Raw genomic sequence first — 16,767 nt, 5'->3', positions numbered from 1 at the left:
GCCCTCCTGTTATCTCACAGCGGATCCCTAACTGCCTTCCTGTTAACTCCCAGAGGATGCCTAACCTCCTTCCGGGAGCCCCTGCCTCCTGCCCTAGGGGCTCCAGCCGTGATGCTGGTGCCGGCGCTTTGCTCAGGGCTCCGGGCTCGGCAGATTCCCCGCTCAGGTGACACAGACGCCTAGTAGGTGTATCCTTGTTCTCGCACCCCCAGCGGACAGAGAGGTTAGCCGAGGCCCAGCTCGGCCCTGAGCACGGGTCCCCAGCTCCCAGCTGCTGGCCAGCCGCAGAGCAGGCCTCCAACCCAGGCCGCCGGCCCCAGAGCACCCGCCGCCCCCACCTGAGTCCTCAGGAGCACCCCGGCCTGCGGGCAGAGGCTGCTCCCCGTGGCCCCCACCCCCCTGGCAGAAACCCCAGGTCGGGGAGGGAGGGCGAGGACATGCCTGCTTCCTCCAGGTGTGGTTCGGAGAGGAAGACGGGGTGTGCAGAGGAAGCAGGTCTTACCCTGCACGCTGGTCACTGAGCCTCTGCTTTGCTCTAAAACAATGCAAGTCCCGGTTGTCCAGCTGAATTATAAGCGGGGACTGCCCTCCCTCCTTCCCGTCTTCATAGGGCAAAACACACGCTGATGCCGTCCTCAGAGGCCGGGGTGAACACGTGTAAATACGTCCTCTGTGATCAGCTGGACTCAGTACTGTGCAGTGGAACCTCAGCCCCAGACAAAGTGGAGAGGAGATCAGGCGTGCTGAGGCCTTTTGTGGTAACAGCTAGGGGACCCTAAAGGTCAGTGCACATCCCAGCACCTGGGGGCCCAGCCTGCAGCTCGTGAGGAAAACATGGGCCTCTGGGCTGGGTTCGCACCCGCATCCAGTGCCCTCCTGTCTGCCCACCTGACCTGTTCACCTGCTGCCTGAGTGTCGTCTCTCCTTGCCACCCCCAGGACTGAGGCTCAGGTGTATGCGCGGTACTTTTTTAGCATACCGGCGGAGGGGAGCACCCTGTGTGGCTGTGGCTCGTTGCAGACCATGTGCGAGCTTCCCATGAAAAATAACCCAGGAGCAAGGTGCAGAGCCCGGAGCTTTGGAGGCCGTGCGTGCATGGGACGGTTGGGCACGGCTGCTGTGCGCTCCTTCCTTTGAATTATTTTTTTACTTTTATTTTTAAATGATCTTGTTTAGTTCTGGCTGTGCTGGGTCTTCCTTGCTCCGTGGGCTCTTCTTCTGTAGTCATGGTGAACACGGGCTGCTCTCTAGCTGTGGTGCTCAGGTTTCTCCTGTCTCTTGTTGCAGAGCGCAGGCTCTGGGGACCTTGGGCTTCCGTGGTGGGGGCGCATGTGGGCTCAGTACTCACGGCTCACGGGCCCCAGAGCACAGGCTCAGTAGTTGTAGCGCACGGGCTGAGTTGGATCCTCTCAGACCGGGGATCCAACCCATTTCTCCGGCATTGGCAGGTGGACGCTTTACCACTGAGCCACCAGGAAGAAGACTGACTTCATTGGAGAAGACCCTGGTGCTGGGAAAGATTGAAGGCGGGAAGAGAAGAGGGCGGCAGAGGATGAAATGCTTGCATGGCATCACTGACTCAATGGGCATGAGTTTGAGTAAACTCCAGGAGTTGGCGATGGCCAGGGAGGCCTGGCGTGCTGCAGTCCATGGGGTTGCAACGAGTCGGACACGACTGAGCGACTGAACACCACCACCACCAGAGAAGCGCACTGCTTCCTTTTTATTTTAGCTTCTGGGAGAACTTTCCCTTCAAAGCACTGTCCCTGTCATTGGTTGTACGCTGTCGTCTGCTGGTATACTCTTTGCCGGATCGGAGGTGTTTGACAATGTGTTGAGATCCTTGCTTATCTCACCGAAGGTTTGCCGTGATTTTCATCTAAATTGTGAAGAAGAGTTACGTGACTGCAGAGTCTTCTGCAGATTTATAATCCCCCTGTTCTAGGCCTTCTAAGTGAAAAGCACCAGCTTTAGAGGAAGAGCGTGTAACGCGTTTTAAAAGAATACAGCTCTTTTCCGTCTTTAGACTTTGTCGTTTCTCTTGCTCGTTTCTTCCTCCTGCACTTGGCTCATCGCGAGTCCCGAGTGGTGCTCCTTGCCCAGCCTCTGCTGTTTTTCCTGGCACTCTGCGTGCTTTCCAAACCCAGCGGTAGTTTCTCACTTGCTCAGTGCCTGCAGTGTCTTGTCAGTCTCTCTCCCAGCTGCTGGAAGAAAAGCGTTCACAGGAAGAAAGCGAAGTATACACAGGCTTGCCTGCCAGGCCCTGCCTCTGCACGCCTGCAGAGCCCTCCGGGTCTTGAGGGAAGTGGGATGTGAGCGAGCATTCGATACGGCCACCCCTCCTCATTGTCCCCCAGAGGCGTGGGCCAGCCCTTCCCTCTCTGCCGGGACTTCTTCAGGGAGATGACACGCAGGGGGGCTTCTGGAAGAAATCTGAGCCTCTCAGGTTATGATCCAAACACTGGCTTCCTCTACCAAGGAGCCCAGGAGGACTTGTCTTTAAGTCTCACCTTCCTTTGTATCAGAAAGGGAACCAAAACAGGGACGTGTCACCCAACCCCGGGGTCATGCCTGAGCAAGAGCAGTCAGGTGTGAACCAGAATGGAGGTCTGAGAGCTGCTTCATAAGTTAAGTGTGTTAGTCGCTCAGTCTGTCTGACTCTGCGACCCCATGGACTGCAGCCCACCAGGCTCCTCTGTCCATGAGATTTTCCAGGCAAAGATACTTGAGTGGGTTGCCATTTCCTTCTGGGGATCTTCCCAACCCAGGGATCAAACCCGGGTCTCCTGCACTGTAGGCAGATTCTTTACTGACTGAGCTACAAGGGATCTGCTTGTTGTGTGTCTCTTATGGTGTCCCCTCCTACCGTCTCCCCGAATCCAGCCCATGGTAGGAAAGCGAGGACCCAGATAGTTAAAGGGAGAATGCAATGGCACCCTACTCCAGCACTCTTGCCTGGAAAATCCCATGGACGGGGGAGCCTGGTAGGCCACAGTCCATGGGGTCGGTAAGAGTGGGACAAGACTGAGCGACTTCACTTTCACTTTTCACTTTCATGCATTGGAGGAGGAAATGGCAACCCACTCCAGTGTTCTTGCCTGGAGAAGCCCAGGGACGGGGGAGCCTCGTGGGCTGCCGTCTATGGGGCTGCACGGAGTCGGACGCGACTGAAGCGACTTAGCAGCAGATAGTTAAAGCACTGAAGATGAGTTTGTACTTGATACGCAGCTATACGTGGTTTTGCCTTGAAAAGCGGAGAAAGCAAAGCCGTTCTGTGCTGCTGCTCCTTGTCCAAGCCTGGGTCCTGCCACCACTGGCCAAGTGTCTAGCGCCCCTTCCTAGGAAGCGGGCTGCAGGCAGGGAGGACCAACCAGAGCAGAGCGGGCCGGGAAGGGCAGGTCAGCTGCCTGGAGATGCTGCCTCGGGCTGGGGTGTCTGGGGGTGGTCTCCGGGGCCGTGCACTTCGCCGCAAAGTGTAGAATCTAGTTACCTTGCAGGGAACCCCTGCCGCTACTGCTGCACGACTGCGGGTGGGCGGCGGAAACCGAGAACACCGGACTTGTGCCTTCCTCCTGGGAGCTGCAGGCGGGCGTCTGTCCTCACGCAGGGGCTCCGTTCAGAGCCGCACCCACGTCCGCACGCTCCCGCCGGGAGTGATTGCAGGGGCCGCGGAGCACTCGGTCGGTCCATCGCGGTGGAGGCCCTGCACACAGGCTGCAGTGTGCACACTCGGGGGTGCTCCATCAGGACGCCAAGTCTCAGTAGTGGTCAGGCTCAGCAGAACGTACCTGTCAACGGAAAAGACGCTTGAACCATAACGCAGACATTTCGGGGCTTCCCTGCTGGGTCAGCGGTTAAGAATCCGCCTGCAGTGTGGGAGACGAAAATTCGATCCCAGGGTGTGGAAGATCCCCTGGAGGAGGAAATGGCAACCCACTCCAGTATTCTTTTTTTTTTTTTTTTAATCTAAATAATTTATTTTTGTCTGTACTGGCTCTGTTACCGTGCAGGCTTTTCTCTAGTTGCGGAGAGCGGGGGGCCTCCGTGTAGATGCCGTGCGTGGGTTTCTCACTGCCGTGTGCTCTCTGCCGAGCACAGGCTCTAGAGCACGCGGGCTTCAGTAGTTGCGGCACGGGGCTCAGTACTTACAGCTCCCAGGCTCTGGAGCCCAGTCTCGGTTAGCGGTGGCTCAGGGCTTTAGTGGCTCCGAGGTAGGTGGGATCTTCTCAGATCGCGGATTGAACCCATGTCCCCTACATTGGCAGGCGGATTCTTTCACCACTGAGCCACCAGGGAGGCCCCCACTCCAGTATTCTTGCCTGGAGAATCCCACGGACAGAGGGGCCTGCTTTCCACGGTCCACGGGAGCGTGGCATTGGACGCAGCTGCGCAGAGACTTCCTTTCCCTCCCACCTGTAAGGTTCCAGGGCAGCAGAGGGCAGGCCGCCGGGGCACCGTCTGGGCCTCCAAACCCGCCTGCATTTCCGCTATGTCCACGGGCCCCCTCCTGAGAGCTGTCTGCTCTGAACGCGGGCTCTGCGCGCCGTGAACACATCCCTCAACGCCGCTGTATCTCCGCCCCCTCGTCTCCGCAGATACCGAGCGGCTGTACTCGGCCGTGTTTGAGGACATCTGCGGGCGCTACGGGAAGAAGTACAGCTGGGACGTGAAGTCGCTGGTGATGGGCAAGAAGGCGCTGGAGGCGGCCCAGCTGATTAGAGACACGCTGCAGCTCCCGATGTCCGCGGAGGAGCTGGTGGAGGTGAGCCAGGCCAAGCTGAAGGAGGTCTTCCCCACGGCCACGCTCATGCCAGGTGAGGTCCCCGGAGCGCGCTTGGGGCTCTGAGCGGCAGGTTTCAGCCTGCCGGGGGGCGCACTAGCGTTCTCCTCTTCCCTGAGAACTCGGAAGATGCCCTTCCTGGTAAGGCTCCGAGGGACTTATTAGAGACGTTGGAGGATGCTGGCACGTGCTGTGGGCTTTCCGGGGTGGCCCAGTGGAAGAGAACCCTCCCGCCAGTGCAGCGGACTCAGGTTCGATCCCGAAGCGGGGAAGATCCCCCGGAGGAGGCATGGCCACCCACTTCGGTGTTCCTGCCTGGAAGAGTCCACGGACAGAGGAGCCTGGCGGGCTACAGTCCATGGGGTCACCAAAGAGTTGGGTGTGACTCAGCGACTAAAGGACAACATCATGTGCTTGTCATTTTTAAGGTTTCTTAATATACGTTCTTTTCAGGGATTCCTGAGGTCCGGAAACATTTGCATTTTGTTTGTGTCAGTGTGACCTAGAGATCACATTCCTGAGAGAATTGCTTCCGAGTTTCAAATAGGTGGCTTTTGCTTTTCACAATCAGAGAATTCATGTTTCAGCAGCTATGCAAACTTGAACATGTTGATGATAGGCAAGCAGCCAGATCTCCCTAAAGAAGTTTTAAAAAAACCTTATCTTAAGAGTTAAAGGTGTAATTCAGTTCTAACATGTCTGTTTGTGTGGCCTTTACTTGTTTTCATTTGAGAGCAAAGATGACTCTTCTCCCCTGGGGCTTGTTAGCTGAAGATGGAACAACAGAACTGCCTACTATTTCTTACTATAAGTGAGAAGGTCAAGAATGTTCTAGGTTACAGGGACCAAAATGGCTTAAAAATGGAGTGTTATTTTAAGATTCTTCTAGGAAGAAAGGTGAATTACTCAGTCTTTAGAATTCCTGGTGCTCAGGGAGAAAAAAGTTTACAGTCAGAGTAGTAATTTTGGATTCAAAATGGTATTAACATGAGTCATGGTCATTTTTTGAAACATGTGTAATTCTCTACATTTATACATACATCCAGAGGGGCAGATTGAATGTCCCCTGAAACTAGTGAATTTCCTGGAAAGGGCCCTGCTATTACTGTTGCCTGGTGTTACAAAGAAACCGTGTGGGCTGTTCTTCGATTACACACACACACACACACACGCCTGTACATCACACATACATACACAAGAATGTCACACACACGTTACACAGACACATGCATATGTCACACACACAAACACGTCACACACACACACTTGTGTCACACATATACACATTATGTCACGGAAATACAAGTGAACACACACACGTACCTCAGCATATGAGCACGAGCACCATGATACACACTCCCTTCACCAGCTGCCTTTCTGGGCCGTTTGCACACGTTGGAATGCTAACAAGCTTTACTGATGGAAGCACAGCTATTAATAAATGTCACAGAAGTTCTTAGCTAAAAGTTTATCATCTTACCCATTGTTAAGTGTGCCAGTTGAGCATTAAGAATGTTCAGATGGTTGTGTAACCAGCAACAGCATCCATCTCTCTCAACTTTTTACCTTGTGGAGTTGAAGCTGTGTCCCCAGTAGACCCTAACTTCCATCCCTTCCTCTGTCTCTGTCTCTCTCCAGCTCCGGGGACCTACCCTTCTGCTTTCTGTCTCTGTGAATCTGAACTACTCTAGGTATCTCACATGGCGCTAGTGTTAAACAGCCCACTGAGCAGTGCAGGAGACACAGGTTCAGTCTGTGGGTCGGGACAATCTCCTGGAGAAGGAAACAGCAACCGCACTGCCGTGTCCTTGCCTGGAGACTCCCGTGGACAGAGGAGCCTGGCGGGCTGCAGCCCATGGGGTCCAGAGTCAGAGCTGCCTGAGCGAGCGCACGTGCTCAGATCCTCAGTGTTTGCCCTTCTGTGGCCAACCTCGAGGTTCATCAGCGCTCTCATTCCACACGTTGCAGCGTGCCACAGGCTTCTCTCCCCTGAAGACAGAATCATACTCCATTGTGTGGATGGACCTCATTTTGCTTATCTGTTCATCCGTCGATAAACACGTGGGTTGCTTCTGTCTCTTGGCTACTGTGAAAACCACTGCTGTGAACATGTGTATAGAAATGCCTCTTCAGGACCTTGTTTTTATTTATTTTTTTGGGGGGGGGTACAGTCCCAGAAATACAGTTATCGAATTATAAGGTGCTTCTTTTTGTAGTGTTTCGAGGGTCCCGCCGACTATTGTGTATACTGGCTGAGTCATTGTATTTTCCCTCCAACAGTCCACAGGGCTTCAAGTTTCTCCACATTTTCGCCAACTCTGGTTATTTTCTCTCTTTTTGATAGGAACTGTCCTAATGTGTGTGAAGCCATTATCTCTTGGCTTTGAATTTCTTGAATAATTAATGACATAGAGCGTTGTTTCTTGCTGTTGGCCATTTGTGTGTCTTCCTTGGAGAAATGTTTAATCAAGTCCTTTGCCCATTTTTTGATTTTTTTTTTTCTTGTTGAGTTCTAGGAATTCTTCATATAATAAATTCTGAATACAAACCCACGTATCAGCTGCATGGTTTGCAGATGTTTGCTCCCATTTCAAAGGTTGCTTCTTCACTGTGTTGAGTGTGTCCCTTGATACCCAGAACTCTATATGTTTGATGTACTCCCATTGACTATTTCTTGCTTGAGTTCTTAGTGTCATAGCCAAGAGTTAAAAAAGAGAGATCCTATGTCTTAATGCTTTCTTTCTGTTGTCTTTTAGGAATTTTGTAGTTTTAGCTCTCACCTTTAGGCCTTTAATCCATCTTATATTAACTTTTGTGTATGGTATAAGAGTCCAGCTTTGTTCTTTCCAAGTGGATATCCATGTTCCGAAAACACACTTTGTTGAAGAGACTGTCGTTTTCCCCGTTGAGTGGTCTTGGGAGCCTTGTTGAAAGATCACCTGGGTGTTACATGTGTGAAGAGTTATTTCCAGGCTCTCTATTCTATTCCATTCATTTATATGTCTGTCTTTATGTCACACCAAACTGTTTTGATTACCATACCTTTGTAATATGTTTTGAAACCTGGAAGTGTGAGATTCTCCAAGTTTTTTGTTCTTCTCCAAGATAGTGTATGGCTATTCAGGTTCCACTGAGAGTCCACATAAATGTTGGCATTGATTTCTGTATTTCAACAAAAAGTGCTGTTGGGATTTTGGTATGGATTCCTCTAAATCTGTAGACCACTTTGGGTACTGTGGGCACTGTAAAGATGATCAGATCTTCCGGCCCATGAACCTGGGAAGTCTTTCCCTTTATTTGTGTCTTCTTTTTCTTCCAGCAGTATTTTGTGGTTTCAGCATTACAGGTCTTTCACCTTCTTTTATTTCTCTTTGACACACTTGTCAGTGGGTTTATTTAAATGTTCTTCAGATTTTTCATTGTTTAATGTGTGGAAATACAGCTGACTTTTGCATGTTGATTTTTGTCATCTGCGGTGTTGCTGAAGTTTGTTAACAGTGCTAATGGTCTTATGTATATGTGTGGAATCTTTAGAGTTTTCTACGTTTAGGATCATTTCATGTGCAAACAGATGACTTCATTTCTTCCTTTCTGATGTGGACGTATTTTATTTCTCTTCCTTGCCTAGTTGCTCTGGCTAGGACTTACAGTGCTGTGTGAAAAGGGACAAGAGAAAGCATTGTTTTCTTGTTCCTTATTGCAGAGAAAAAGCTTTCAGCCTTTTAACATTGAGTATGATGTTAGTTATGGAATTTTCATAAATGGCTTTTATTATGTTGAGGTACTTTTCTTTTATTCCTGGTTTGAGTGTTTATATCATGAAAGGGTGTTGAGTTTTTTCCAAATGCTTTCTTCTGCATCAGTTGAGACGATCCTTTGGGTTTTGTTCTTCATTTTGTTAATACGGTGTGTCACGTTGATTTTTATATGTTGAACCATCCTCGAGACTCCAGAAATAAATCCCCCTTCTTCACGGTGTAGAAGAGTCCTCTTAATGTGCTACTTAAATAAGTTTGCTAGTATCTTGTTGAGTGTGTTTGCCTCAGTTTCTTGTCGTTTCTTTCTTTGGCTTTGGTGCCAGGGTAATGCTGGCCTGATGGGATGAGTTTGGGAGTATATCGTCCTCTTTTAATTGTGGGGAAGAGTTTGAGTACTATTGGTGCTAATTCTTTACAGTCTGGTGGAATTCTCCGGTGAATTCATTTGGTCCTGTTTTCCTTGTCGGATGGCTTCTGATTACTGAATTAATCTCCATAACACTTAGAGGTTTGAACAGACTTTCTTTTTGCTTTGATCTCGATAGCTTGTATATTTCTAGCAATTCATCTGTTTCTTCCAGGCTATTCAGTGTGTCTGCTTACAGGTCTTCACATTATTCTCTTTGAATCACTTTTATTTTTGTGCTGTTGGTTTTAATGTACTTGCTTTCATTTCTGATTGTATTTATAAGCCTGGTTGTTTTTTTTTCTTCAGTAATCCAGCTAAGTCTATATTGTTCATATTTGACATGGAGTCTCTTGCATTGTTTAACATACAAAGCACCCTTGATGGTTTAGGCACGCAAATCTCCTCTTTCTTCTTTATCCACCCAAGCCTTTCAAGTGGTTTTCCTTCCAGAATTTTTGTGTTTTTTTTCCCCTAAGATATACTTGAGACATGATGGTAGTGGTTTAGGCACTAAGCTGTATCCGACTCTTGGATACCCGCATGGATTATAACCCACCGGGCTTCTCTGTCGATGGGCCTGCCCAGGCAGGAACACTGGAGTGGGTTGCCATTTCCTTCTCCAGGGGACCTTCCCAACCCAGGGATCCAATCCATGTCTCCAGCTTGGCAGGCAGATTCTTTCCCATTGAGCCACCAGGGAAGCCCATACTTGAGATATATTCCACTACAATTCCAAGAAAATGATGTCTTATGCAGCTAGCCTGGTAGTTTGGCTGGAATGCCATCAAGTCTATATTATGAAGTCTATTTGGTGATCCAGTCCGTGTAGTATCCTCATCTTGGCTTTCCCAGTGACCAGATATTATTTAAATGATACCTCATCCTGGGTAATCACTGAAGAGAACTGAACCCCAAAACCAGCTCCAGTGTAGAAATGAGATAAGAACTTGTTCTTCCTAGACGGTTTAGTCCTGCTGAAGTCGTCTGGAAGACTCTTGTCTCTGCGTACATCACATGCCAGTCACAGACACAGTAAGGACAGAGATCTAGTTCCTACTCAGAGAGGCGTGCTGCACCCCCGAGTTGCCATCTGTGCCGCCTCCCTCCCAGCAGCTCTTTTATGTGAGCCAAAGCCGAGCCCCACCGGAAAGGCAGCCTCCCGGGCCTGGAGTCCACAGAGTGGTGACGGTAGCCAGGAACAGACCACTGCCCTCTGTCCAGATCCAGGTGTTCCTCTTGTCCCCTTGCCGCTTTGACTCCATCACGCAGCTCAGGATGATCGAGTTGGAGCCCTTGACTTCCATTTCTCTTCCCTCTGCAGGTGTTTTCTGGTGGGGGCGGGGGGGCATTTCCGGCTGGGGAAGGCACCTTGAGCCCATGAGAGGAAGGAGCCTGTCTGTAGAGAGGGTGTTTTATGAATTCCACGTCCTTCATTTTGCACAAGGAAATGGCAGCCCACTCCAGCATCCTTGCTTGCAGAATCTCCACGGACAGGCGGGCTGTAGTCCATGGAGTCGCAGAGAGTCGGACACGACTGAGCGACTCACACAGACGTCCTTCATTCTGACGATGCGGCTCTGCCTTCAGGTGAGCGCTGTGGCCCGGCCGGTCCTTAGTGCGGAAGGGAGGGCAGGTTGCCCGGGAAACAGACCCTGCCATAGTGATGCGGGAGGTCGGCCTGGGCCGTCACCAGGGTGACCGGCCCCTGATTATGAGGTGAGGGCGGCTCTGCCTGGGTCCCGCCTCACGGAGGGTCGGGCTGGCCTGTGCGGCTTGGAGGCCAGGCATGAGTGGCTTGATTCCCTCCTCATGAGCTGTGGACACCTCTCTTTAAAATCGGCCGTGGATGTTCTAGGAGGGAAGTACTTTTTTTTTTTTTAACTTTTTGTTTTTTATTGAGGTATAGCTGATTAACACTGTTGTGTTGGTTTCAGGCGGACAGTGAAGGCACTCAGCCGTACATGTACATGTATCCATGCCCCCCAAACGTCCCTCCCACCCAGGCTGCCACATGACATCGAGCAGAGTTCCCTGTGCTGGACAGCAGGTCCTTGGTTCTTCATGTTAAACACAGCAGTGTGTCCATGTCCATCCCAAACTCCCTGACTATCTCTTCCCCCATCCTCCCCTCTGGAAACCATAAGGTAATCACAGAGGATTGAGCAGAGTTCCCTGTGCTGGACAGCAGGTCCTTGTTGGTTCTCCATGTTAAACACAGCAGTGTGTACACATCCATCCCAAACTCCCTAACTGTCCCTTCCTGCCATCAGGACAGAAGTACTTTTGTCCAGTATGTCCTGTAAGCATTTACCACATCCCTTAGTGATGAAACATAGAATGTAAGTCAGCCAAAGGTCTAATTATTTTCTGAGAATAGACATCTTAACTGTGGCAAAAATTTTTGACCAAAAAAAAAAAAGAAATACTGAAATGTATGTGGTTTTACATAGGAAAAATTTTGACATGGAATGTAAGGAAACCATCAGAACAGTGTTCCCCATGAAGGGTGCTGGTAACCTCCAGTGTATTTTTCTTTTTAATTATTGTTTTTTAATTAAAAAAATGATCTCTTTAGTTTTGGCTACACTAGGTCTTTGTTGCTGCGTGTGGGCTTTGTCTAGCGGAGGCGAGCAGAGGCTGCTGATTGTGCTGTGTGAGAGTCTCACTGCCGTGTCGCTTCTCTTGTTGAGAATGAGCTCTATGGCATGTCTCACAGCCTGTGGGGTCTTTCTTCCCCAGCCAGGGGTGGAACTCCTGACCCCTGTGTTGGCAGGTGGGTTTGGCACCCCTGGACCACTAGGAAAGTCCACCTCCACCCGTATTGTGGAGAAGATTGCTTCAGTCACGGGTTCTTGGAGATGTATGACGGTAATGTGTTTTGGCATCATTTAAGCAGGAGTAAGTTGGTTCGGAAGGCCAGTAAATAAAGTCGGTGGTTTTTAATGGTATGAAACCCCCAAGAAGGTCTCCTGTTGCCGTGGCTCTTTCCTTTTCCTGCTCTTTTTCCCTGGGGGTGGGGGTTGGGGATTTCCCACGGAAAAGCCCAGGACGTGACTTCGGTGCCCGTGGAGGGGACGGGGACAAGGCCCCGCCCAGGACTGCTGGCCCAGATGCACTACCCTGTGACATGGGCCCCTCAGGAACGCAGCTCCGCCTCCACCGTGGAGTGTCGCCTGGGTGTTGCCCGTGGGATAGGTCCCAGGTGGAGACAGGCCTGACCCAGACAGGTCCTCACCAGGGCTCGGAAGTCACTCACGCCAGGACAGGCTCGGGATTCACTGACGCTCCTCTCGCGAGCGCCCCGAAGACTACAGTACAGCCACCCAGCGGGCAGCGCTTTCCCTGGGAGGCACCCTGGGCCCAGTCGTTCAGTCCTGTCCAACTCTATGTGACCTCATGGACTGCAGCACACCAGGCTTCCTTGACCGTCACCATCTCCCTGAGCTTGCTCAAACTCATGTCCATCCAGTCGTAAAGCTGACTAAAATGTCATCTTTTTTTCTTTTATACAAATAAATTTCAGGTCTTATAAGATCAGTTCAGTTCAGTCGCTCAGTCGTGTCTAACTCTTTTTTAAACCACACACTATATAGTCCTTGGAATTCTTCAGGCCAGAATACGGGAGTGGGTAGCCTTTCCCTTCTCCAGGGAATCTTCCCAACCCAGGGATCGAACCCAGGTCTCCAGCATTGCAGGCGGACTCTTTACCAGCTGAGCCACCTGGGAAGCCCCATTACTTACTGTTTAACAGGGATTCCCAGGTGGTGCTAGTGGTAAAGAACCTTCCTGCCAGGTTCGATCCCTGGGTCGGGAAGATCCCCTGGAGGAGGGCACGGCAACCCACTCCAGGATTCTTTCCTGGAGAATCCCACAGACAGAGGAGCCTGGCAAGCCACAGTCCACGGGTGCAGAACGAGTCAGACACGACTGAATTGGCTTAGCATGCGCACACTGTTGAGCCACTCAGGGTGTCTCCTTCTAGACCATTTCTTAGGATACCTCTGTGATGTGTGCATACACACACACATCCCTTAGAGGAATTAAAAAAAAATTTCACCAACATCCAAAGCAAGTAAACAGTTGATGCATAGAATGAAAATCCTGAAATATTTAAATTACATTGCTTGGCAACTTTTATAGGAAGAGACAGGTGTTAAGCAAGTGAGAACTCTTTTTTTTGTTTTGGCTTGTATATGAGGTGAGTGTCCTTTATGAGCCTGAGGCGCGTCAGGGACTAGCTGAGAGTCAGGCCCTCCGTGTGTTCTTACGTGTGCCTGCGTGTCAGCCTCGGGTCATTGCAGCACCTGCACTTTCCAGCTGATGTTCTGCAGTCCTGCGAGGTTTAAGTAAGCTGCCCAGAGATGCTCAGAGCTGGCCTCTGACTGGCAGGGGTCCAGCGAGCAGAGCTGCCCTGTTCACAGAGCAGGATTTGGAGAACAGGCCCCTCAAAGGCAATGACGACTCATAGGAGAGTCCCCTTCCAGGCTGTGCCGTGCCCCGCGCCACCCACCCCACTCTTGAGGGGGGCTTCCCTGGCGGCTCAGACTGTAAATGAACCTGCCTGCAATGCGGGATCCCTGGGTCAGAAAGATCCACCCTTGAGGTGGTGCCAGTGGTGAAGAATCCCCCCTGCCATTGTAGGAGATGAAAGAGACTCAGGTTTGATCCCTGGATTAGGAAGATCCCCAGGGAATGACTACCCGCTCCAGTATTCTTGCCTGGAGAATCCCAGGGACAGAGGAGCCTGGTAGGCTACAGTCCAGGGGGTTGCAAAGAGTCAGACACCACAGTTGAAAGGAGAGTGGCCCTCAGGGTGAGTCAGCAGGAGGTTATCCCCTTTATCTGCCCTGGAATGTGAGCTCGTAGCCTGTGGTCATGCCATTCCGAAGCAACAGATGAGAAATCCGCAATGATGTTAGAATCCAGGCATTGCTCAGGGTGCCCTTTGAAGGGGCAGAGGTATCAGAGCAACAGTTGGGATGTTGTTTCAGGGCGGCTCCGAAGAGCTCCGGTACCGTAGTCCTTTCTGTCTCAGCACAGAGGAATTCAGAGAGAGCAAAGTGGTAGATAAGACATGGCTAATGAGAATAAGACGCCTGTGAGGCTCAAAAGCAGGTGGACAAGACTTGCCACGCCCCGAGAACTTGGCTGGCCACAGTTTTATAATCAAAAAAAAAAATTGGGAGGAGGAGAAGACCACCTTTTTCCTCATTCTTGAGTAGATGTCACGCTTCCATCATCAGCTCCTCCTCCACGCTGGGCAGGGGAGTTTTCTCGTCTTGCATGGTCAAGCTATTTCACAGAGTTGTTTTTTCATGTGGGCAGAGCATGACTAAGTCACTGACCTCACTGGGCGGGGTGTGGGTCTCATGCCACACCGCCCTTTTATTGTTTGGGGGCAAGTCTCCTGCTTTCCGTTGCGTGGTTTTGCTGCTAAGCTCCAATCCTTTGGCCACCTAATGCGAAGAACTGACTCCTGGAAGAGACCCTGATGCTGGCAAAGATTGAAGGCGGGAGAAGGGGACGGCAGAGGGTGAGGTGGTTGGATGGCATCACCCACTCGATGGACATGGGTTTGAGTAAACTCTGGGAGTTGGTGATGGACAGGGAAGCTGGCGTGCTGCAGTCCAGGGGATCGCAAAGAGTCGGATACAACTGAGCGACTGAACTGAGCGAAGCCTGCTTGGTTTTGTGGTTAAGCAGCTCTCCTTTCTTGGGTGATCATTTAACTTACAGGGTCTCCCATATTTTTTGTGCTTCCAGTTGCCTCATAGGGCTAACTGTCTGATCGCCTGCTTTGTCCCTTCACTCTGTCCCCGTCATCTGGACCCCTGCTCTGAGAACCTGCTCCTGTAAGTTGCTGCCCCCTTGCACCTCCTGGCCGTCATTCCAGCGGAGAGACCTGGTCTTGGGGTCCAAGGTGGCAGCTGGAGATTCCTGGGGCTTCTCCCTACTGCTGCCGAGAACCGGTACTCCCCTGTTGTTCCTGTGTGTGTCTGGGTGTCTCCTCTTTCTTTCCTGAGCTCTATGCTTGAGGGCTAACCATTTGTCAAAATTTTGCCAGCACATGTTTGTATTTGCAGTCATGAACTATGATTCCTTCTCATAATCACAGCCCCCTGTTTCTAGTCTCCACCTCAAGCTCCTACCTTGGGTCCGTTTCATCAGTTTCCTGTGGCTGATGTACCAATGACTGACTGACGTGGTGTCCTGGGACAACAGAAATGTATGTAGGCACAGTCCTGGAGGCCGGAAGGCTGAGGTCAGGGTGTGGGCAGGCCCACAGTCCCTGCAGGGGCTCCAGGGGAGGCTCCTCCCCGCCTCTTGCAGCCTCTGGGGCTCCAGGTGTCCGTCCCTGGGCTGGTGGTGGCCGCCTCCCTCGTGTCTGTGGCTCCGTCTCCACGTGGCTTCTCCTCTGTGTCCATGTGTCTCTTCTCTGTCTTACAGGGGCGTATCGTGGGATTTAGGGCCACCCTCATCCAAGTGACCTCATTTCAGAATGCTTTACTTCTCATCTGCAAAGATCTTGTTTTCAAGTCAAGTCCTGTTCTGAGGTCAAGTCGTCCCAGGGCTGAGGTTCCTCCAGAGGCTCCAGGGGAGGGTCCGCCCCGCCTCTTCCAGCCTCTGGTGGCTCCAGGCGTCCGTCCCTGGGCTGGTGGCCGCCTCCCTCCGTCTCCACGTGGCTTCTCCTCTGTGCCCGTTGCCCTTTCTCTTGTGAGGCCCCAGTTGCTGTTACGAATGTCTGTGGGTCTCTCCGAGGTCATGTAGTTGAAGTCCTGACCCACAGTGTTACTGTATTTGGAGGTGACCTGATGGCGGGGTGGTGAGATCATCAAGGTGGCACCCCAGGAATGGGATTAGCGCCCTTCAGTGAGAGGCCCCTCAGAGCTCGCTCCACCCCCCACACCAGGACACGGGGCAGGTGGCCGTGAGCCAGGAAGAGGGCCCCCTCAGGAGACCCTGGGTATGTGGCCGCCGTGGTCTCGGTTGCAGCCTGCAGACCTGTGAGAAACAGATTTCCGTGTTTACACACCAGCCAGGCCAGTGGGGCTGCACGACAGCAGCCGGCGCAGAGGAAGGCAGACGTCACTGGGCTGAGCGTGCATGTGTGCGTTGCTCAGGCGCATACGGCTTTCATTTATCGACCTACACAGACCATAGCCCGCCAGGCTCCTCTGTCAATGGGATTCTCCAGGCAAAAATACTGCAGTGGGTTGGCATTTTCTTCTTCAGGGAAATCTTCCCAACCCAGGGATCCAACCTGAATCCCCTGTGTCTCCTGCGTTGGCAGGCAGATTCTTTACCGCTGAGCCAACTGGGAACTCCCACAGAGTTTAGGGCTGACCCTAAATCCATGCTGATCTCATTCTGAATGTCCTTCATCACCTCTGCACAGACCCTACTCATCCCAGGTCAGTTCACGGTCAGAAACCCCAGGGGGGAGGACCTCACCTCTGCACAAACCCTCATTGTCTTAGGTCAGCTCACGGTCAGAAACCCCAGGGGTGAGGACCTTCACCTCCGCACAGACCCTCCTCATCCCAGGTCAGTTCACGGTCAGAAACCCCAGGGGTGAGGACCTCACCTCTGCTCAGACCCTCATTATTCCAGCTCAGTTCACATTCAGAAACCCCAAGGGTGAGGACCTTCACCACTGCTCAGACCCACGTCCCAGGTGAGTTCATGTTCAGAACACCCTGACGTCTCTTTCGGGGCCCTCCACTGGACCCACCGCCCTTGAAGGCACCCCCTGTGACCTGTGCCACGCCGGTGCCAGCCTGTCGCCTCCCAGGCAGGGGCACTGTCACTGTCTAGGAGAA

The 16,767-nt window shown here is 51.7% G+C and overlaps 1 protein-coding gene across 3 annotated transcripts in view; it reads left to right on the top strand.

Moving 5' to 3' along the window:
* LOC102404822 (pseudouridine 5'-phosphatase) overlaps positions 1-16,767 on the top strand; it is a 65,541-nt gene that overhangs the window by 25,926 nt on the left and 22,848 nt on the right. For 2 of the 3 annotated variants that reach the window (XM_025277040.3, XM_025277039.3), the window contains exon 2: positions 4,596-4,814. In XM_025277040.3, coding sequence (XP_025132825.3) covers positions 4,596-4,814 — 219 coding nt within the window. Of the gene's footprint in view, positions 1-4,595; positions 4,815-10,391; positions 10,535-16,767 lie in introns of all 3 variants that reach the window. The other variant, XM_025277041.3, reaches the window with a different exon arrangement.

This window comes from Bubalus bubalis, chromosome X (assembly GCF_019923935.1).
Source record: "Bubalus bubalis isolate 160015118507 breed Murrah chromosome X, NDDB_SH_1, whole genome shotgun sequence".
Lineage (NCBI taxonomy): Eukaryota > Metazoa > Chordata > Mammalia > Artiodactyla > Bovidae > Bubalus > Bubalus bubalis.
This window is presented reverse-complemented; position numbering and strand designations above follow the sequence as displayed.